General features: G+C 41.5%; 1 protein-coding gene across 4 annotated transcripts in view; it reads left to right on the top strand.

Annotated features, from left to right (window-relative positions):
- GRIPAP1 (GRIP1 associated protein 1) overlaps positions 1 to 23,584 on the top strand; it is a 77,490-nt gene that overhangs the window by 45,713 nt on the left and 8,193 nt on the right. For all 4 annotated transcript variants that reach the window (XM_087888693.1, XM_034434052.3, XM_034434053.3 and 1 more), the window contains 3 exons: positions 11,488 to 11,615; positions 14,586 to 14,714; positions 15,151 to 15,244. In XM_087888693.1, the coding sequence (XP_087744819.1) occupies positions 11,488 to 11,615; positions 14,586 to 14,714; positions 15,151 to 15,244 (351 nt within the window). The remainder of the gene's footprint in view (positions 1 to 11,487; positions 11,616 to 14,585; positions 14,715 to 15,150; positions 15,245 to 23,584) is intronic.

The raw sequence follows: 23,584 nt of genomic DNA, 5'->3' as shown, positions 1-23,584 counted from the left end.
CTCAGGCCAGTGATGAAATGTAAAATTGGTTATTACAGGTTCTGTGGGCGTGGCTTGGTAGGAGGGGTAATATGAAGGTGGGCGTGGCCAACCTTTTTTTTTTTTAACTTTTAAAAGCATTTTTTCTACAACCTTAAGAGGTTGCAGAAAAAAATGCTTTTAAAAGCCTCTGACGATCAGGCAACTCCGCTTGGATCGTCAGAGGCTTCTAAAGGAATTTTTTTTTCTACAACCTCTTCGGCCGAAGAGTTGTAGAAAAAATGCTTTTAAAAGTTTTTTAAAAAGCCTCTAATGATCGCATGGCTCAGCTGGGCATGGGGGGGGCAGGGATTTTTGCTATTGGTTCTCCGAACTACCTGCCGCCATCGCTACCGAATCAGGCGTTCTGGTCCGAACTGGGAGCATTTCAACCCTGCCTCAGGCCAAGCAGGAAATATGGTTGAGTTCTTGATCCTGGTGCAGATCTGAATGGGATGAAACAAACAGAATTCTGGCACAACAGGAGGCTATTTTTTTTAAAAAAATCTGATTTTTATTAGCTCCTATTATTATTCTGGGTTGTACTCACTTCGAAGAAGCAGGTTCATGGCTTGAGGGTTTCCTTGGATTCTTAGCTACTGTTAAGACTAGACCTGCAGTTAGAAGCTGCGATCAAAGGAACCTTTGCCCAGTTTCAGCTGGTGTGCAGGTTGTGGCCCTAATTGGAGCGGGAGAGCTTGGTGAAGGTAACTCACACCCTCATCAACTAGAAATGAGACTACTGCAATGGTTTTTACCTAGGGCCACATATGAAAACTAGCTGGGAAATGAAATTGGTGCAAAATGCAGCTGGCTGTTTGTTAGTATGTGTAAGGCTTCATATCCATGTGACAGTCTTCTTACAGGTCCTGCATTGGCTTCTAACATGTTATTGGGTGTAATTCAGAAGGGCTAATTGTAAGCTATAAAGCCCTATGTGGCTTGGCTATCTGATATCTCCAGGACTGCCTTGTATCTTCATTCTAAGAAAGGAAAATCAGTTCCCCCACCCTCCTCTCCAGATCTCCTGCCTGAGGTTGGTGAGCTAGGGACCCAGAGGCAGAATTTCTCTGTGATAACACTTTCACTGTGGAGTAGCTGTTGCCTAGAGATTTATTTGGTGCCTACCCTGATGTCCTTTAGGAAGGCAGTAAAAACACTGTTGCTTCATACAGGGCTCAGTTTGTAATTACTGTTGGAAGGCTAGACACACCGTTGAGTAGTATTCTCTGATCTGGTGTATTTTTTAATTCAGTATTGATTCTGTTTTGATTGTTCTGATTGCTCTTATGTAAGCCACTAGGAATTGTGTTGGGTTGTGGCAGTACAGAAACATCGCCAAAAAAAAAAAGTACACAAACACATGGCCTGACCTTCTCTGAGAGAAGAATGCTATGCTTCCTATCATATTGTAAACTTTTTTCGCCTTGGGTTCCTGGAGAAGCATAGTGCCTACATACAACCATGACTTGTAATGTGGAGAGTAGATACATATGTACCTTTCTTTTTGAATCTCATGAGCACTTTCGAAGTGTGCCATAGATCCAGGAACCAAGGATAGGTAAGATTTTTGCAAGCTAATATAAATGAAAAACTAGTTCATGTGGGCATTAAATTAACTGTTACAGTTCAATAGGTAAAGCATGTAGCTCTTCCACCTTGGTTTTTAGAGAACTCCTTTGACTTGAGTCTAGAAGTTGATTCAATCTGGGGTAAGATGGTGTAGAAAAGGAGCAAGCAGATCTCAGGGTCACTGGGTCAAATTTCTCTTCCTCTTAGAACCCTGAGATTCATGGATCAAAGGCTATCTATAAAATAATCTCATGGATACATCTTTACAGGGTTTTTTTTTAAAGAAAAAACCGAAGAGCCTTGATAGTACAGTGGTTTAATGCACCCTGTTATTAACACAGCTGCCTGCAATTTCTGCTGGTTCGAATCTCTCCAAGGCTCAAGGTTGACTCAGCCTTCCATCCTTTCTAAGGTAGGTAAAATGAGGACCCAGTTTGTGGGGGCAATAAGCTGACTTTGTATAAAATATACAAAAGAATGAAGGCTATTGCTTAATGCATTGTAAGCCGCCCTGAGTCTCCGGAGAAGGGCAGCATATAAATCAAATTAATTAAAAAAAAAAAAAAATCAGCCTAGGAATATGTGATCTATATCAGGAATCAGATTCATGTGTCCTTTTGAGCAAAAATCCTCTTCTGATTTTTCCATAAGTGCTGTTTCCAACAACATTGAGAAGACAATTGTTTTGTTTGACAGGGAAAAGGCAAAAATCCTGACAGATCTCCTCAAAGCATTTAAAAGTCCACCAGATATTCTGATTTGTCCTTTGACCACCTGTAGCTTTGAGCCTCCCTGAAAGCATGTCCAAGTTTGTAGATTTCTATCAGCATCTGTTATAACATCACTTTTAAGATGTGAATTCAATCCTGGGAACAAATGAAATATTTGAAGCAAAATACACATCTATTTCCAGAACTTGCACTGGCAGCAGTTTTGAGAACTCCTAGATCAGCATTGTCACGAACATAAGCTGTATTCCAGGAGGGAGAAATGATGCTGTCTCCAATTGCCAGACACCACAGGAATAGGAAGCCAGCTGTCCGGCTTGTATAGCGGTCAGTCAGACACCTGGCTGCCCCAGCTGTGTGCGATCTGGAGGGAGGGGAACCAGGCGAGTTGAAATTGCTCCCAGGGAAATTAAGCATTAAAACATTAGATCAGCTCAGTGAGTCTTCTGGGAAGAGAGAGAATGCTGGAAAGTGCAATTATTGTATCTGTCTGTGTTGCACTCTTTTGAATGGGGAAAGAGGACATGATGGGTTTGGATTGGAGCAGAGCCGGGCTGCCTAGTCAGGATAGCAGATGAAGTAGAATGAACAAAGGCGGGGAAGAGACTATTTCCTTAAGGTAGCCCTTTATTTGGCCATCTCTGCCCACTGGTAATATATGAATGACATGGTTAGATTTCAAAAGTAGGAGAATCAATTTCAGTATTGAGAACTTTGGAGAGAGGTCCATCAAATATGGCCCAGAAGTCATGTTTCTTGACTGCCTTTGCAAGTGGACAAAGTGTGGATTTTAAAATCACAACCTGCTAAACTGCTGTCTGGTACCCAGAATGACTACATTCCCCCAAGGGTTCCTCTTGTCCAAACCTGTGTTTCCTGTACTGCATGTACAAGGCCACAGCTCTGAACGGAGTCATTTTTGTGCACTACGGCCCTCTTGCTGTTGCTGAACTACACGTCCTTCGATCTTTGCTCTTTACCATGCTTATTGGTCCTGCTGCTTATACAGTACTTATGAAACAGCTGGGGGAACATTGGTGTTAATCTTGTCATTGGGTCTTCTCCTTAATCGCAACCATGCCTTGACTGGGTAAGATGGTAAAAACGTTTTCAGCATACATTGATCTTGGAACTGTGAAGTATGATTTTTATAATAGGCACACTCAATCCATTCTAAGCTGCTCTGCCCTCAGCTTTACAAAAAGGATTGCTAGTTGTATAAAACAGCCTGTATAATTCTCCCTCTTTAAAGTAAGGCTGAAGCAAACAGTTTTCCTGAACCCAGGCAACCTACAAACTAAATGTGTTTTTTTATCTTGCTGTTTTTCCTCTGGGGCTCCTAGTACAAGAAATATTTTCTTAATTTTCTGAGTTTCTTCTTTGCAGTTTTTTGTGTGGTGCGCCTGTGCAAAGCAGAAAATGTTTCTCCTCCTCAGCAGGCCTGTTTTCCAGCATAAAATTGACTTTTTCTCTTCTTTCTTCCTTTGGCAAAAGAACAGTGACCCCCAGCTCAGCCTGTGGCTAAAAGAAAAGATTAGGCTGTGGAGAAAGACAGGCCTTTGCAGCATCAATAACCAAGAATGGCACTTGAATGAACTAGTAGTTTGAGGCCTGGGTCAGAGTTAGGGAGATGCCTATGATTTTCTACTTCAGGTTGCTAGCACTAAAGGGGTCTCTTATTTTTGTGACTGAATTAAAAATGAACCATCCAGGCTGAGCAGCTGCTGTGTTTGCTGTAGGATCTTTCACTTCCTACGCACTAAGCACTCTCCTTTTGAGAAGCTCTTGAAGTTGTGTTGGATGGTTGGACAACTGCTAAAAATCCCATTTCTGGCATCAGAGGATGGTCTAGAAACACGAGGTGCAGAGAATTTCTGAAACAATGCAGTAACAACCTGGTTAGTGGTCTAGGTGGGAAGTCACAGTGCCCTTCATTGTAATAGGATATCTGTCTCTACAGGCAGATATAGATGCCAGTGTGGAAAAGAAGAAATACATTTTCTCTCCTCAACCTTGCCTTTCTTATTATTTGAGCCACGGGAGAAGAAAATGGATCTCTGTTTGCTGAAATGCTATCAAATTTAGACTCTGCTGCCTGCTCTCTGCTCTCCTTTCCCTTGTTTTATTTTATACTTATCAAAGTCTGGGAGAATTTATACAAAATATATCACAATGGAACATGACCCCAAAGCAGGGAGGAGCTACAAAGATGGCGATAGGCTTCTGCTGATTGTCTAGGATGGGATACAAGGGGAGGGCGAGGTTTAGTCTGATGTTCTGACTATCCTTCAATGGTTGTCATTCTTATTGAGGAGAAACCTTAGATCACGGGTGCCCAAACTTTTTGCGAGGGCCAGATTTGGTGAGGTGAAACTGTGTGGGGGTTGACCACTTGTCCTGGAAGCAGCGGTCCTTGCTGTCAACTTTCCTTTTTTAAGTCACAGTCGCCATTTTAGAAATGGGCTCACAAGGATCACGCAGTGAGAGTGCTGACTCAGGTCTATTGCCATCTTCTGGTGAAAAATATGGCTGAGATGCTCTGCAGAGCAGGGTGGCTGTGGAGCAGGAGGCAGCAGGGGACAGCTGCAGGAACTGCTGTGTGGTGAAGGGAAAAACGCCGGCCGGCGGGAATGAGTGACAGGCTGAGCTGGCAGGGAGAAGAGGCTGCGGACCGTTCGAAATTTGAACATGGGCCGCAATTGGCCCCCGGGCCGGACTTTGGACATGCCTGCCTTAGAACAACTCACTGAAAGAATTGGGTAGCAGGTAATGGACAAACTCTTTGCCCATCAGGGAAGATGACTCTCAGAATAAGGAAGATATCCTGGCATAAAGAAGTTCCTATTTGGGGAAGAAAGAAAACCTACAGCCTGGATTCATGGCTGAGATTAAATAGCAAACCTGCCTTAATTCTCCTTGAAGCGGTATGACCCAGCTTGCAGAGATGGTGTCTGTGTGGGAGTGTGTGGGGTGCTCCCACCAAGTGAAGCCTTTAAGAGAAGCCATTCTATTCCTCCTTACACTGTAAAAGAAATCCGGCTTACCTAAAGCCATCTCAGAAAAGCCTGGTAAAAGGATAGAATTGGATCAGGGCCATCGTAACTCTCATTCTTTATCACTGTAAAGAGCAATATGGATCTGCTGCTGAGTTCTGCTTCTACTCTTGTCTTTCTGATACTGTATGTGCTTGTGTGCCTTTATTTCTGCAAAGGGATCATGCTGGCTGGGGCTGATGGGAGCTGGAGGCCAAAACACTTAGAAAGCACTCGTTCGAAGAATCTTAAGTCAAGCAGTCTAAACAGAATAGGTAGCAAGGGTTGCAGATTTTTCCCCCTTGCTCGTTGTAAATCCTTTTTGGAAGCTTGGTCCTTGTTTTCTGCTAAAACCACCCCTTTCAAAAGCAAAAGAAAGCTCGCTCAGTTGTTTTAGTGAACTGGTAATGCACCAGATGGTCTGTATTGGAAGCCACATTCTGCAATCTGCTTTCTTAAAAGCGTCCCTTGCCTTTTCAGTTTATATATGTGTGCAATTTTCTGAGGTAGATTAATGTTCTCAGTTTTTTTCCTGATTTCAAACTGGCAGTAATTTTTCTCTTTTTTATCCGCGTAGCACTCTTGTATGATGGATATGATGGGTTACACTATGACATAGCAGGTTGGTTTGCACAATACATTCACTGCACAATGTGCTAGTGTCCCACACATGCCATCTGCCTTCTCTGAAGAAGATTGGAGAAGGAAGTTTGCCATCTCCCTAACCATAGCAGGTTATGATTAAGCCTGACACCCAAATGCAGGATGCATGCTGGTTACTGTCACTACACAGCACATAGTCCACCCATGATTTGTGGTAATTTGGTTTATGGTTTTAAAGAATGGTGGAAATTAGTTCTCCCCTGCAGTGGAATAACACGGTTAGCCAGAGGCTGACAATCTGCTACATGGTGCCCTAAGGCTTGTAGGCTCACCCAAGTATTTTAACAGGTATCGTTACTTTTTAAAACCAGAATTTTGATAGGCAAAAGCCAAGTGACAGCTGCCAACTTTATTTGGGTTTTTAGGCATATCTCTGGGCCCCACAGAGGTCCCCAGTGTTTTTATAGAAAACAAAAATAATATTGGTTCAGGATAGTTAGACAACTTGGCCAGACAAAGCTAAGCTGGAGGCTGTCAAGTCAAGAACAGAGAGCCCATGTGATGCAATAGCGAAAAGGTTGAACTAGGAGTATGAAGCTCTAGGTTCCATTCCACTCTCCAGTATGAATGATAACTGGGTGGTTTTGGGTCACTCATTCTCTCTTAGGCTAGTGAACCTCACAGATTGCTATTCTGGGGAAGAGGAACTGCTATTCAGGGGGTACCGTGAGCTCCTGAATGAGAGACAAGATGCAAATCTAATCAACAAATAAGCATTCTGAGAGGAGAAAGGAAGTGGTAAATCTCACTTGTTTGCTGTCTGGTCGGTTGTGTCTTGTGATGGGCTATGTACATTATAGCTGTCTCCTTGTGAATGCATAACTACCTCGTCTTGGCAGTTGTTTTATGAAAGAGCATGCAACTTCTCCTCAAATTTCAACAGTATCCATGGGACATTCCCAAGCTATTCCACTTGTCAATGGATTGAAAATGCTGTTAATAATGGGAGGAGCCTGAAGATACCAGACTGTTAGTTTCATGCTTGTTGCTTTGTTATTTCAGGCTGAAGAGGTGGCTAATGGTTGTGTATGGACCTCAGGATAAATTTAATATCCCATCTAGGTCCATTTACGCATCTCTGCTTCTGTATTTTCCTGAACAATGAGCTACGCTTAACTTTGGTTTCTCAGCCAATGGATTGATTCTTCCTGCTTTCAGGCAAATCATACATAAGATTAATCACAAAGTGCCCATTTCAGGCAATGTGACAACCATAATTAGTCTAAAAGAAAAGTGGAAGCTATTGAATTTCTCCTCAGAACTTCCCCAGTTGAAGAGAGAAGCATATAAATCTAATCAGGAGGGAAGCTCATTTCCCATCTAAGACCTCCAGATATCCTCTGAGTATGTTGGATTGTAACCTCCAGAATTCTCAACTATGAGAATTCTGGGGTTTGTTGTCTTATACATCTACAAGCTTTTGTAAACCAGAGTTTATTGTGAAGTCTAGAGGCAGGTAGCTCAAAATTATCCAACCCCCTCCCCACATAACTGAATGGAAATCTTAGGAGTAATAGTTGGATAGCAAAAACCTGCTCAGCTAATGGCTAGTGGTCAATTGCTTTTGGATTCTAGTGATTTTCAAAAGAAGGTGGGATAAACTACCGTATTTTTCAGAGTATAAGATGCACCTTTTTCCCCCCTAAAAGGAGGTGAAAGTTTAGGTGTGTCATATACACCAAATGTAGCCCCGCCCATCCACTGGCCCCCACCCTTTGGCCTCTGTCTCGCAGCAGTTACCTCCTTGCAAGCAAACAGCAAGAAAAAAACAGCTCCATTCAGGTTCAGCACAGTCTAATTAGCACAAGTTGATTGCATCTGACTTTCAGCTGATTTGCTCTCAGCTGTTTTGTGCAGGGCTCTGCTGCTTGCTGCAAAGAGGTAAATTGCTGGAGCAGATTTTTTTCCCCTTGTGCTAATCAAGTTATGCTGAAAACGAAAACGAAAGTAAAGCAGGCTGTTTGCTACAAGGAGGCAAAATTGCTCCGAGGCAGAGGGAGATTTCTTTTTCTTCTTTTCCTCACCAAAAAAGGTAGGTGCGTCTTATACTCTGAAAAATACGGTAGATGCAGATCATGGTTGTATACTATAATACATTAGTATGTTAAGGATTCCTCATTTAAAAATTGTCTCACTCACTTCCTTACACACTTCATCCCTGCATGATTGTACATCATCATCTCTCTTGAAACTATTTTTTGTGGATCTGCTCATCTAGATGTACTAGAGTAACAATTTAAAAAAAATATATAAAGAGGGGAGATTCCAAATGAGACTGCCTGGTTTATTTTGTTTTGTTTTGTTTTGCTTTGCTTTGTTTTATTATTTTATTTTTTATTATTACTTTACTTTTTACTTTATTTTACGTTACTTTCAAAAAAAGAAGTGTAAATCAAAAGCTTTAAAGTAGAACGTTCAACACATGCACAAACTGAGACTGGGAACAAAGAATCTGCTGTTCATATAAAAAGTAATTTGGGCCTTGCAGTCAAAACCTCTGAAATCTTTATGGGAGGTGGGGGAATGGCAGCAGAAAGGATTCAGGCTGAGTTAATTCTCTATGCATTTCCTCCAATCACAACTCTCTTTAGCAACCTTTGTAGGTTGTAAGGCAAGCTATCTTAATGCTGGCCTTAAGCACAATTAATGCTAACCTGTGCCCACTAACTCCTACATGGCATATTTAAGAAGACAGCATCCTGACACTTCTATGAACTGGGATTTTAGACCAGTAGAGGGAGTATGAAGACTTCATGGGTGTTGTGGAAGCATGAGGCTCAAAAGTTGTTGTTACCCTTTGCCTGTGTATGACTGGATTTGGAGCATCACCTCATTAGTCCTGCAAAGTAGTCCACCCAAGAAGCTCAGTCAGGAGTACTAGCTCTGTCTTTATTGTAAGCTTACATTAACAGAAACTTGTGTTTCTCCCCTCCTTTCCTTCGGAAATTCTTCTCATGCCATCCTCCCCTTCTGTAGGCAGAGACATCTTTTACATGCCACTAGTTCAGACATCTTTTACATGCCACTAGTAGTCCACTAGTTGCTCTCCATTCTGTCTCTCAAAGTGATTCCCACATACTATCAGAGCCCTCTAGTCAGAACTGCATATTCCTAGTAATTAGGTCTAGAAGACTCTCACTGTTTCTAGGCCACGTGTGATACCTGAAGCTGCAGAGTGAGAATCTGCTATTCTCAAGATTAGTTTGTTAATTCTCCGAGGAAGACATGACATCAGATGAGATCAGAGTTACGCTCAAAGTGATTAGAAGAGAGGAATTTGCATGCAGTTGCTGAAGCAAATCCTGCTAAAGATGGGCAATCTCTCATGGCTTCTGCCTACATCTTTTTAGAGCATTTCCTATCATGTTGACTTGGTGAAAAAAATAGAATTTAATTTCTTACATGTCCACAGACTATTCCATCCACCTAGTTCTGTTTCAAAACCTGGAAAAATGAAAAAGCCATGATGACAATTTAATCAGAGGTGATGCTGGTTGACCTCTGGGGAAGCAATGGCCTATTGAAGATGGCTCCACTACAAAACAGATAACCACAGCAGAACAAGGACTTGGGAGAATCAGTGCCTCAGAATTCCTTTCTGGACAAAGGGAAGGACCTTGGATCAGCTATAAGCATTTCACACAGAGGGTCTCTGCAAGGAGACCATAAAACAGTGGTCTCTAGTAGGTTTTAAAGCTCTGGGAGCCAAGGAAAAGTCAAATTTGCGGTACGGAGCCTTCAAGCAAACATTGGGTTTGCCCACTTCCTTTCTTAATCACTTCATGAAAAGTATTTTTGGAAGTTAAGAACCTTCAGAATGACAAATTTCATCACACTGGATGATTTTTCTTCAATCCTCTATGAAAGAGATTTCATGTAAATTTAAGAAAAAAATAAGTTCTGAAATAAACAACAAAAGGTTATTAGAATGTTGACTGTGGAAATTTATTAGCAGACTAAGAAGCCAGATGGATTGGAAATAAGATTTTGAAATTAATTATCTGAATCCTTTCTGCAGCTTATTTAAAATCCTATTTAAAACACACAAAGATTTTGAATCTTAAGCGTAAGACATTTTCCCAGGAGAAAATGTGGATTAGAAAAAAACCACGATAAGAGATTTTGAAGATTGGGCATTCGAGCCAACCAGAAAGAAGTTAAGATTATAATTAAAGAAGAGATCCACTAATACAGAATGGAGGAAAGTATTTTAACTTTGGAAAAATTCAAGGATATTTTGTAATGACAAGTTACAAGAATAATATGAAAAAGGATGTTACTCAGAATCAAATGAAACTGGCTGATATCTTAATAACTAAAAGACACACACAAATAATAAACCAGAAGAGTGATTTGAACAATTTTCTTACCTTGGACTTAGAAAAGAGATGTGTTACGAAGATGTTATAAGGAGAAAAGAGAAAATGAAACGAAGCCAGTTTTGGGACACCTTTTAAGGGAAATAAACATCAAGATTTTTAAAAGCATAAAGAAGAAATATAACATGTCTTATCTGATCAAGGTTAATATATATATATAAAGTTTGTTCTAGTAATTTTTAATGAGTTTTTCTAAACCAAGACTGATGAGACTTTAAACATTTGTCTTATAGATAAGATGGGAAGAAGATATTTTTTATTGTATTAGTATAAAAATGATAAGCTATGGTATTAAAAATAAAATAAAGGGTTACAAAGTTGGTTTATTTGATTAGGGTTAAAATATAGATGTTATTTCTAGTCCATGCTGAATTTGTGAAGGACTTTCTGAGTGGAGAAAGAGAGACAATGATAAATAAACTTGCAGCACACTATTTGAAGAGATTAAAGATTAAGATCTTAATATATTGTTGCTTCTGTTTCTTAATAGATTTTTATACTAGGTCTGAATGATCGTTTATAAATAAGAGATGTGGGAAGAAGTTTTTAAATTGCATTTTTAGAGAAAATATGTTAAAAGGAAAGGAAATATGAAATTGATTTATTTGATTAAGGTTAAAACATATGTTGTTATTTCTAGTAATTCTGAATGGACTTTTGCTGATTCAGACTGAATGACAAGACTTTATAATTTGTCTATAGGTAAAATATAAGATATGGGAAGAGAGATCTTTTGTTGAAATGTTAGAGAAAGTTACTGAAATTGTTTTTATTTGTCTTGATGAAGGGGAAATCATTTCTTTATATTTTTTAACATTTTCTTTTTCTTTTTTCTCTTTCCTTTTTATATTTTTAAATTGCATTAGTTATGTTTGTATTTTTAAACTTTAATAAAAAATATTATAAAAAAAGAATCGAAGCTGGTTTATGCCTTTTTGAAAAGCGAAACTAAATTTTGCCATAGAGTATCTAGAATGGAGTTAATAATCTAGATATGTTTTCTCTCCTGGTCAAATGGTCCAATAAGTCATTGCAGACCTGGGCGACTGGGACTCTAGAAACATCTCCCTTCATGGCATTCTCTTTGCCTTCCAGGAATTGAGGATCTTGTACTGGCAGACATCAGTTCCCCCAGTCGGACTCAGACGGGAGACAGTAGCAGCATCTCATCCTTCAGCTATCGTGAAATCATGAAGGAGGGATCCGTGGCTGGCAGTAACAAGGTGAGGGAACCAGAGGTAGAAATCGGAAGTCCAGCTTTCTAAGCCACAGAAACCAACGTTTTTGAATGGTGTAGCTTTACACCATTGGGGATGTATCTCATTCCCATAAATAAAGAGAATTTTCTCTTTCCCAACACAAAATAACAGCATTTCCTGAAATGGCCCTTTCTGTCTAGTTCTTTCCTTTTCTCCATGAAGGGCAAGTGATATTTTTTTCCCTCGCTCCTGCTCCACATCGTTTCTTGCATCGATGAAGCGTGAGGTTGTAATTCACCCAAGCAAGTTTCATTTGACGCTGCAGTACCAGAGTTGCAGTCTTCAAGCTTTTGGGGGATTTTTCTTTCTTTTTTCTTTTCTTTTTCTAAGACTCCAAGGTCAGTCAGCTGAAGCCAGATGAGAAATACTGGCACAAGTGGACAAACTCAGGCTAAATATTTAAGGAGTAGGATGGTTTTGAGTATATGCTTGCTTCAGGAGTCTGTGTCCTTATCAGAATAACAAATTCACTTGTTTTCAAATCTGTTCTTGTATAATCTAAATTTAATGCTTTCACAGATGTTTAGAGTAAGTCACACATGTTGTTTAATTACTGATATTCATAATTTGTATTGTCTGCCAAAACCTGGTACCAAACATCACTAACAGTAAATCAAAACGAAACTTTACTGAAACATTATGTCAGTGCAAGGAAGTTAATGAAGCCTGAATAAAAAAACAGGATGGAGGCTGATCGAAGGAGTCCTAGTTCCCATTCCATGCTTGACTCACTTTGTTAAACTGCCTTTATCGTGAATCAGGGCCTAAACATGTATAGCAAATATATGGAATTAATCATTTTTAAACATAGTGGAGGAACACTAAGATTGCAAATAGATTTGGAAACTGGGAAATGTTGACACTTTATAATTAAAGTTATATTAACAGTTAAGAGCAATAGGTTAAATATTAATAGCATATATTTATACATTTTATAAAACCCATGACATCACAAAGTAAAATCAACAAAAGGATAACTAAAACAATAACGAAATAAAATCTGTGAAAACGTTAAAAACTTCAAACAAGAATTACACATTATTAAATGGCTTGGGAGCAGTGGTGAAATGTAAAATTCGTTACTACCAGTTCTGTGGGCGTGGCTTGGTGGGGGGGGTAATATGATTGAGTGGGCGCGGCCAACCTTTTTTTTTTACTTTTAAAACCATTTTTTCTACAACTTCTTCGGCTGAAGAGGTGGTAAAAAAAATGCTTTTAAAGCCTCTGGTGATCCCAGCTGAGCTGTGTGATCATCAGAGGCTTTTTTTTTTAACTTTTAAAAGCATTTTTTCGGCCAAAAAGGTTGTAGAAAAAATGCTTTTAAAAATAAAAAAAAAGCCTCTGATGATTGCGCGGCTCAGCCGGGCAATTGGGGGGGGGGGACAGATTTTTGCTACCAGTTCTCCAAACCACCTGCCTCCATCGCTACCGGATCAGGCGATCCGGTCTGAACCGGGAGCATTTCACCCCTGCTTGGGAGCATAAAAATATTTTGGTTTGGCAGCACAGATAAGATTATGAAGATGGCCCCACCCACGACCTCACCCATACCTAGCTGGGGAGCAGAGGTGGGTTCCACTTACCTTCGCTACCGGTTCGCAATGGGAGTGCGGGCGCGCTTCTGCGCAGGTGCAAAAGCTTCTGCACATGTGCAGAAGCTTCTGCACAGGTGCAGATCGTCCATGATGACGTCTGGGTGGGTGGGCGGAGCCTCCCACTGCCATTATTACCGGTTTGCAAAAACCGGACCGAACTGGTACCAACCCACCGCTGCTGGGGAGGGCATTCCAGAATTGAGGAGCTACCACTGAAAAGGCCAAATCGCCTTCACAATAGCACCACAGGGTGGAAGGGCAGCCAGAACCGCCTCTCCAAGAAAGAATGTTAGGATACAAATAGAAATAGGTGCGATGAAGAGTTCCTTCAGATACTGGAGATCCAAGGGTGAAGCCCTTTATAGATTAAGCAGCACCCTGACTTCGGAGCAGAAACTAATTGGAAGCCACTCCATAAAGTACAGGCATGGTATGTTCATATTGCCCAGTTTCACTCAGTAATCTTCTAACCAGCATTTTCTTCTAATTGAACTGTCTCAAATGTCTTTTAAGGGCAACCCAATGTATAATGCATTGCACTAATTAAATGAGAAGTTACCAGGGCATGGATTACTGTGATGAGAGTGTCTTTATCAGATTGAACCATAGCGAGAGAAAGATGCTTCAGTCCATAAGCTCTTGAAAGCTATGACCCTGAAACTTTAAGATGAGGGCAACTCCCTTCAGAATAGGTAGGACTTTATTCACCAGACAGGCAAAGCATCTCTTGTGTTCTGGATTGAATTTTGGATTATTGGTAATGACCCAGTCCATTACCATAACATAGGCATCAGTTCAGCAGTTCCACTACCTCACCTACATCCAATTTATTTCACTGACTGGAGCCAGTATAACTTTTGAGTCCCCCCATAAGCGTACTAGTGAATTTATTTTCTGTTCTAGTCTGGAAAAATTAGACAAATAGCTTAATGATGTTTTCCCAGTGTGCATAACGTCTCCACTAGGAAAATATACTGTATGTTCTTATCTCTTTAGCTTTAGATCACAACCTTTTTCAATTGGCAGTTTCTAGACATGGTAAATTACAACTTCCATAATTCCCAGTTACTCCACCATTTGAGAATCTGCTTTCAAATGCTTTAGAATTAGATGGAAAAGGATAGTTGGTAGTAAGAGCCAGATGTACAGTTTCATATGTATTACTATAAAATTATTTTTATATACAGCACCGATGTCTATGTATAGAGGAAACATGAGATAAATGATTTGCCTGCGTGGTGGAAATTGGGTTGTTCTGCAAATGCACTGAATTGTGCCAGTAGTAAAAGGCCTGAATGTGAGAAGTGATACATCTGCCTTTTACCTTTTCTACTTGCAGTCAACCACAGGAAGCCCACAGTCACAGTCGCAACCTCCACGGCCAGCCGACCTTTCAGATGAGGAGATCTCAGAACTGTTCCAGCGGCTGGCCGAAGTTCAGCAGGAGAAGTGGCTCTTGGAAGAAAAGGTATAAAATCACCTGGGTTTTAGGTTTGGATTTTGTGAGACCCTGGACCATTCAGTATTTCCTGGACTTCCCACCGTACAGACCCCCTAGTTTGGAAGCAGGAACACGGTGGCCTTGGCATGCCTTCCCAAGGACCCACGTAGCAGTCCACCAACTTTGCTTCTAATCCTGATAGTGTTGCCTGACCTTGATTTTTAGGGTTGTGGCTGGGGAGCTGATTCGGAAAGGTACCAATTCTGAACTTTGGGAGAATCAGTCAGAGACACGGACAAACTCTGGGTGGTCTGGGATAAAGAGAGCAGATTGGAAAAAGAGATTGGTCTGCCACATTTAAGAGACATTGCTTGAAGCTAGATGATTCCCAGGTCTAAGAATAGCATTGGCCTTGTGGGAAGCAGGCTTGGCAGTAACAAGTAATGCAATCTTTCTCTGCTAGGTGAAGCACCTTGAAGTCAGTAGTGCCTCTATGGCTGAGGACCTATGCCGGAAGAGTGCCATTATTGAGACCTATGTGATGGACAGCCGTATTGGTGAGAACTTCACGAAGAAGCAACCAGAAATTTGAGGTTGCAGGAAAAATGGGGGAGTGGAGGCTGAAAGCAGAGGTGATGTTGCCTGTCTAATATCAGTCTGGCTGATATTAGGTCTTCTTGTGAAGGTCTTCTTGTTCCATTTTTGGATTGCATTCTATGAAGTTCCTAGGACATAGTGAATCCTTAGGTCACTGTGGCTTGATCATGGCTGAGGGGAAATGTGAAATGGGAGCTTTGCATCTCACAACTGTCTGTGGTGTATTTTCTAAAAAAGGTTAAGATTCCCAAGAAATTAGAAAGTGAATGTTAGGAGAATTAAACTGTCAGGAAGAAAGAGTCCACTCCCAAGGGATTAAATGAAGCAAGGATAGTTCTACTCTATCTCTTGGGCACAGAATTTATGTAGTATTAGGGATATAAATACATAAAAACACTGAAATTCAAAATAAAAATGCAGGATCATCAAGAATACCTCATCCCTCCACTTTCTCTCCAGTTGATTAAGCAAGAATCTGGCAGGTTTAAATTCAAAAAAATTATGACTGCGGAGAAAAAAAAATCTGGAATGGAGTGTATAATGTTGGATAAATCTCGGGGGGGGGGGAAGGACCTTGGAGAGCAACCTTAACTGTGCTCTCTTCACCTTGTATACTGTCTTCTTCTGCCAGCATCCACATTTATTGAAAGAGATTTCTAGAATCAGTGCTTGAGTACTAGTACCAGAAAAGTCCCAACCATTTTTATTTCTGAGTAACCCAGGAGAGGTGGAAAGAAGCCTGTAGACTTGACAAGACAATAAATGATTCAGGTTGTTTAATTCATCTGATGCTGCTTCCATGCCCACAAAAGGGATTTTGGCCCACAAAAGGGATTTTTTTGTGCGTGTCTTAATGTGTACTTGATGATGCCGAGTGGTTAGGGACCTTCTTTTGCAGCAATGACAAGATCTGCAGCGTCTGCTATCAAAACACGTTAGTTCATCATCAAAGACCCATCCTACAGTATAAAGGGAAAAGTGTATAAAGGGTGTTTTAACACTTCCCTTGTTTGTTTTGTTTGTTTGTTTGTTTGTTTGTTTGTTTGTTTGTTTGCATGGCCTAGCTGCAGCTTGATATCCAAATAGTACTTGGTGGTTCTAAGACATATATTTAGCTAGATCTTTAACCCATTAGTTCCTTTGACCTTCTTTAGGATGTTCTTAAGTTTTCAAAGCATTTGATGATGGAGAAAAGAAGCTGCTTGGGGGAAAGGGGACCTATCCTGCTCATCTGTATGCTGTGATTCAGAGGGTTAGAATCCACAGGTTTTATTTATTTTTAAATCTCTAACCTTTATAGCACAATGACAAACTTGAAAGAGTAGTCGGTTCTGCAGGATTTGTGAAGGGTTTAGAACAGTGATGGCTAACCTTTTTGCCATTGCGTGTCAAAAGTAGGGGGAGTGGGGGGGGTCATGCACACGCGTGCTCACACCCATAATTCATTGCGCCCTGCTCCCCCGCGCATGCATACGCAACCCCCCCACGCTCCCTTTGCTTTTGGCACACGATGGCCTGGTTGGCCCGGTAGGCCCGTTTTTCACCCTCCCCAGGCTCCAGAGCCTTTTTAGGAGCCTGGGGAGGGCAAAAACAGCCTTCCCCACTTCCCAGAGACCCTCTGGAGGCCGGAAACAGCCTGTTTCCCAAATTCCAGTGGGCCCAGAAGGCCCAAAAATCAGCTGGCCCACGCACCAGAGATGAGCTAGGGCAATGCTCGTGTGCCCACCAATATGGCTCCATGTGCCAGCTATGGCACGCATGCCACTGGTTCACCATCATGGGCTTAGAACTTCCCTAGGAAATGACATCTGGTAGTTACGTCTTTCATACAACAACTCTTTATTCCACAATCATTGGAAAGTGAGTGATGAAACTCTGTAAGTTTGATCAAGTTTGAAACTCTGCAAGTTTGATCACTGGGCCAGATTGCCTGGATATCCTTATATGAGTAGGGCTGGATAAATCTGCTTAATTTCTGCTGCCCTCTCATAACACTGACCTCTTTGAAAATTATTCTTATTTGGCATTCAAATATGTAGTTTAGATTGGTGTGTGGTTGATATTACAGTGCAAGAAGGAACCTGTTACCCACATACTGTGTAGAGTATGTTTAGGGAGGCAATTCTCTTGAATCAGTGTGCTGGGTTAAATAGGCTCTTTCTGATAGTTGTTTAGCATTATTTATTTATTTATTTATTTATTTATTTATTTATTTATTTATTTATTTGTATGCCGCCCTTCTCCAACAGGACTCAGGGCGGTGAACAGCCACGGTAAAAACACAACATATAAAACTTAAAAACAATTTAAAAAACATTAAATACTTTTGGCCGTCAATTTAAAATAACCCAATTAAAACCAATTATAAATTTATTGATGTAGAGACTTATTGAAATATTGATGTAGAGACTTCTATTAGTTTTTGTGGTGTGTTTTTCAGGATACGGGATTTTGGTTTCTGAAGCATTTGGGTTGATGCTACTTTCATTTATGATTCTGACAAAAGCACAAGTTTTGGAATGAGTATAGCATGGCTAATGTAGGTTCTGCGTTCATATAAAAAACCTGATATAGACGTAATCTCACATTCGTATGCAAACACCTTGACTGATTGAGAAGCAGCCCCATAGAGAAGTCTACCTCTCTTTTACAAAATTGCAGATATTTCCCAGACTTGATTTGCTTCTTTTCCATCCACTCCCCACCCGAGTTTTCCTTTCTGGAGCAGTTTAAACAGATTTAAGGGTGATCGATGATCTTGAATGATCATCAGGAAACAGTGGCCACTTTGATCTTCAATAGATGCTTGGCATTCAACAGTTCTCTGCTATTGTGAGAGACTGACAAGCCCCTTTTCCTAACCAAAGTAAATCCATCCCGCTGAATAGTCCTCCTTCCTTTTCTTAACCTGTCAATTCTGTGCTGTCGCTCAAAATCACACAAACGTGCTGGCAGGATTAGAAGCTGCTTTTCACTCTTTTTTCAAGTCAAAGCTAATACTCTCAATTCATTAAATTTCCGTTTCAGTTAATGCCATATTCCACATACTTGGGTAGTACAATTGCAAAATACTTGACCTGAATCAATGGACTGTCCAAAATAGATTGCTCCATTGAGATCTATTTATCTTATTAACAAAATAAGAGTTTTACAGGTTCAGAAACTGAGGAAACGGGATTAGCGGCCGTAATGCTTCCAGCATCAAGTTGGTAGAGGAGGAGAACCTAAGCTGTTTAAGAAGATGCCATTTTAGACATATTTTTCTTCCTATCAAGAATGAAACAGCCAGAGAAGGAAATGTGTGTGTGTGGCGGCGGGAGGGGGGAGGGGGAGGAGTTCTCACTAGGATATTTTTTTATAGTTCCCTTGGTTTGTGGTTAGAGTTGTGCTCCAAAGGAAACTGTTTCCTGCCCAAGAATGACGCATGAAAATGGATGTGAAGTCAGCAGCCAACTTTTAAAAAATGTTGGATTCAGCAAATCATTCAGCAAATCATTTGGGAAACTGAGTCACACACCTAACATGCTGTCCTGACAGCTTGCTTTCCTGGTGCTCCCCCTGCTGGGTGTGCCCCACAGTTTTCCCCAGTCCAGTCCCACAATGGACTAATTGTCTCTTGCCTCTGCCAGCCCCTCCTCTACGGGCTTCCACTGCCCTTAGAGCACCTTTGCCAAGTAGGATCTTCCTGCTGTTCCGCTGGTGGATCAGAACTGCAAAGGAACAGACGCGTTGCAGGGGGAGGGCAGGGGATAATAAGGAAGAAGGGGTGCCTTAGAAAAAGTCTGCATGCTCAGGTGAAGAGCCATGCAACCACATAGTCAAGTGATGGTGTGGGAGAGGGCATCCTTTGGGCACGTTTTTTGTACATCCACATTGAATTGTGCTATGGGCATGAAACAGAAGTCAGCTATAAATAGCTTGTGCAGGGTCGCCTTTGCCTCAGCTTGGCAACACACAACTCAGCCGGTGAATATTTCATGAATGCTAAAAATACAAACCACCACCACCTCCTCCTCCTCCTCCTCCTCCTCCTCCTCCTGCATCTTGAGCGTCTTTCCTTTTTGCCTGATCGGGCGGTCATTCGCAGCCTGATTTGCCCTCCAAATCTTTGTAATTGAATCTAGCCCCATATTCTAATTATTTGATTCTCAGTGCCCCAGAGACTTCAGCATGTTTTTTTTTTTGGTCTTTTCTTAAAATGCAACTACTCCTACTTCTGTAACACTTTCAGATCTTTGCCCAAATGTGCTGTGCCAATGTGAGGAAATAATGGATAGATTTTGTACATTGAAACCAAAAGCCAGCAAGAGGAAAGGAAAACTTGTGACTGTGTAAGGGCACAATAGTCTAAACGCAGCAATCTATCTCCTTATTGCGTAAGTCCATTAGATCTTACCCTGTCCTCTTGGACTATAGCGGTTCAAACTGTGCTGTTTTCCGTTAAGATCACAATAAAGTAAGTGAAAATTTGACAGAAGAGGGAGTTTAAACAAAAATGCTTCTAAAGAACATTTTAGGAAGTCCTGCTAGTAGGCTTCCTAACACGCTGGCAGAACTTTTAAGTATCACAGCATATTCCAGATGAGGATGGCAAATTATGGATATTTTCTTACCCTTTCATTGAATGCTCATGAGCATGGCCCACAAAAGGGACTACTGGGTGCCAAATTTGGCATTTTAAGAAATGTGATTTTCCTTCTTTGAAAATGAACGCTACTACGGCCACTAACTACTATGGCCACTAAATTTGATGAGCTGCAAGGACAAAGGGGAGAGAAAATTTAATTGTTGTTGTTGTTGTTAAAATAGGGATTCTTGGGTATATGCAGAGTAAGAAACCCAAAGAGGAGCATATAGTTTCTGTGGATTTCAGAGTTCAGCTTTTGCAGAATCAAATGCTAATTTTTAAACAGTGTGTGCTTGCTTCTATTAAATGGCAACATGTGGATTGTAACTTGCATTGATGATTGTTACCCAGTGAACAAATGGAAGAGTAGAAAGTGCAATGGGCACTAAGCTGAGCAGGAGAATTGTGTTTGATACGGGAGCTAGGTTCAAGCCTAGGATCCATGGCCACCATCTCTTCTTTGAGGCTTTGTGTGTATGTATGGCAACACTTACTAGCATAGCCAAGGGACAGGAAGGATTTTGGTATTGAGAGACAGCTGGATTGATGAAGGCTGAAAGGGAGAACAGGCAGAATTGATCTAGATGTCAGGGTTGCTTTAGTCCAGCATCAGTCTTGGAAATCAAGGCAGCAAATTGTATTCAGCAGCCTTGAAAGGGAGGGCGCAACATGCAGGCCTTTCCCCAGTGGTCTTGGAAGAAAGGAAACAAGAACACCAATGCTCAGTCTCTACCACTTTCTCCATTTCCGGGAAGCTGATGTGAAAATGTCCTTCCAAGTAAGGTCTCACCATTTGGAAAGGCTGGATAGTTGGGGTTTAGAAAGAACTACCCACTTTGGATTTATCAAATCAGCTCTGATCAGGACTAACAAGGTCAAGAATGAAACTAGGTGTTGTGGTCCGCCAGTAGCCTGCGGACCTGGCAGCAGAGTCGGACAGTGAGGAGGCTGGGGAAGACAATGGACCAGTCCTGGAGTCAGGGGAAGGCCCAGACGAGGGCTCTGCGTCGGAGGCAGAGATGGGGCCAGGGCCATCTGGGAGCGATGCGCGGACTCCGGAGCCTCCAGAGGCGGACAGCAGAGAGGCAGAGGAACAGGAGGAGCCTGTTCCTAGTGCACACATGCGAAGAGCTGCCAGAAGGCAAGAGTAGCTGAAGAAAAAAGACCAGAAGATGATTGGCCATTCCCATAATGCTTAAAAGAGCAGCAACGAGCCATTGGGTTCTTTGTAGAAAAGCAAAGTTGATTCCCGTGCTTCTTGTCAGCGTCTCTTGAACTTTGTGGGGGTTTTGCCAAGAAAAGCCTTTGGCAGGTTGCCAAAGACATCAAAGGTTGGTGATAAGGCTGACGGACTGGTTATTAAGAATTTTGTTTTGGACTAAGCTGAGAATGAATGAATTCTCAGCTGTTTTAATAAACTAAGTTTGTTGAGGACTGAATTGTCTTTGGTAATCATTACTTGGGCCTTGATCACAACACTAAGCAACCGAGTTAGCCAGGCATCTGGCAGGACATTGGCGGAGAATGGCAGGCAAATTTGAGGTTGTGGTTTCTTCAGATGAAATAGTGATTATCAACATATCTCTGCACTGGCTGCTTGACCAAATGGCAACCTTAAGAGGCTTAATTTTACTTCGATGTTCCTTGAAACCAGAGCTGTTCCCCAATACATGGGGCCTGGGTATGGTCAAAATGCTTCGACTTTAACTCTTGTTTTGACAAGAGTATAGCAAAGTGCTCAAGAACCTTATATCTTGCTGTATTCCAGGGACATTTGTCATTGTTTCCTCATCCTTATCTCTGCAACCCCATGATCCATACCATAGGCTAGGCTGTCATGGAACCATACAGACTTCCCTTTTGTTGGAGTTATCTATCTCTTCGCTCCCGAAAGCAGTGAATCTGCAAGCAAATGTGTTGGCTCCCTCCACCCTGCACCCAATTTAATTCCTGTGCCCTTTTTTTCATGCTAGTTTCTTAGGGCGGGAGGGAGGTTGGTCTAATGCTGTTATTTCTTTCCTGCTGCTTTGCTAATTTCATGGTTGAACAACTTTCAGCTTTCCTACATGGAAAGACCCCACATTCATGTCAGATCCCTGATGAGATTAGATCCAGCTCAAACTCCAGGAAAGAAAGCTGTGAGTAATGGTTAGAGGCACAGGGAGGTGGCGACTGGAGGATAAGTGAGAGTTCTAAAAGGGAGAATTGAAAGGTGGATATCACAGTTGCTGCTGTTTTATTTACTATTACAGCATTTAATATTGGAAGTGGGGGAGTGGGGTGGATTCCACAGTATTGCTAGCCCCCTGCTTGCAAATTCTCCATTTTGGCTGCGTTTCTAAAAGTAAACAGGACTGAGAATAAAGATGAGAAACTGTAGAGTGCAGCTTCTTTCCCTCACTCAATTCTCGCTTAAACTAAGAGTAATTTTTCGTGACCTCACTCTGAATTGGCTCCCTAACATCATCATATTCCACTCAACTCTAATTGGCTGTGGAATTAAATGATACTACTCAAGCAGATTTTATTTTCTTCTCATAATTCTGATCCTCCCCTTTTGGAATGTGGAAACTCATTCTCGATAACAATAAACTAAACGCATCCATATAGAGTCCCGTCAGTCTTGTAAGGTAGTCCAGACAAGAAACACAACTAGGAGTACTAACTCTATCTTTACTGCAAGGTTACATTAACAGAATCTTGCAAGTCTAAAAGTCCTCCCCCCTTTTCCTCACTTTGACTCTCCTGAAAACTAGGAAGGTCCCTTATGAGCCACTTTTGCTACCACTCCTCCTTCAGACTCAGATTTCATTTATCAGACCATTGTCTAGGCGGTTGATCTTCCTCCTGCCTTGCAAGGTCATTCCCGCATACCATTGCAAGTTCAGAGGAATAAAACAATTATAAAAACCAATCTATTTAGTTTGGAAGCTTGGGGAAAAAGAACCAACCATTTGTTGGTCATCTATCTTCCTCTCTTCAAAGGTCATTTAAAATAAACCTCTGGTTATGCACTTTGGAAAGGTCACCAAGGAAAGAGTTCTGTGGATAACTGGGGAGTCTTCCCCAATTTGGTACCCTCTGGATATGATGGACATTGATTCGCAGGTTCTCCATTATCCAACACTTCTAAAAATCACCAAATTGGGAAAGGCTGCCCTATCCAGTGGGTGGACACAAATTTAATATTTTATGAAAAGGGGATCCAGTGCAGAATTTTGAAGATGTAAGTGGGGTAACTTGTTCCCGTAGCATTTTTAGGCTGGTTTCTCCCGGGGATGACAAACTTGTTAGTCATGATCTCCTTCATTCTAAGGAGCGTTCTTCAAAAATCACTTCTCAAGAGAAAGACTGCTGTTATAGGGCAGGGGTCTCCAACCTTGGCAACTTTAAGACTTGTGGACTTCAACTCCCAGAATTCTTTGGCCAGCGCTGGTTGAGGAATTCTGGGAGTTGAAGTCCATAAGTCTTAAAGTTGCCAAGGTTGGAGACCCCTGTTATAGGGGAAAGTAATGTAGTCAGGGGTGGGTCCTACTTACCTTTACTACTGGTTTGCAATGGGGTTGCGCACACGCTCGCTTTTGATGACAGGGTCTGTGGGTAGGGCCTCCCGCCAGTTTTATTACCGGTTCTATAGAACCGGTGCGAACCGGGGGCAACCCACCACTGAATG

This window comes from Pantherophis guttatus, chromosome 2, assembly GCF_059756535.1.
Source record: "Pantherophis guttatus breed Tessera chromosome 2, ASM5975653v1, whole genome shotgun sequence".
Lineage (NCBI taxonomy): Eukaryota > Metazoa > Chordata > Lepidosauria > Squamata > Colubridae > Pantherophis > Pantherophis guttatus.
This window is presented reverse-complemented; position numbering and strand designations above follow the sequence as displayed.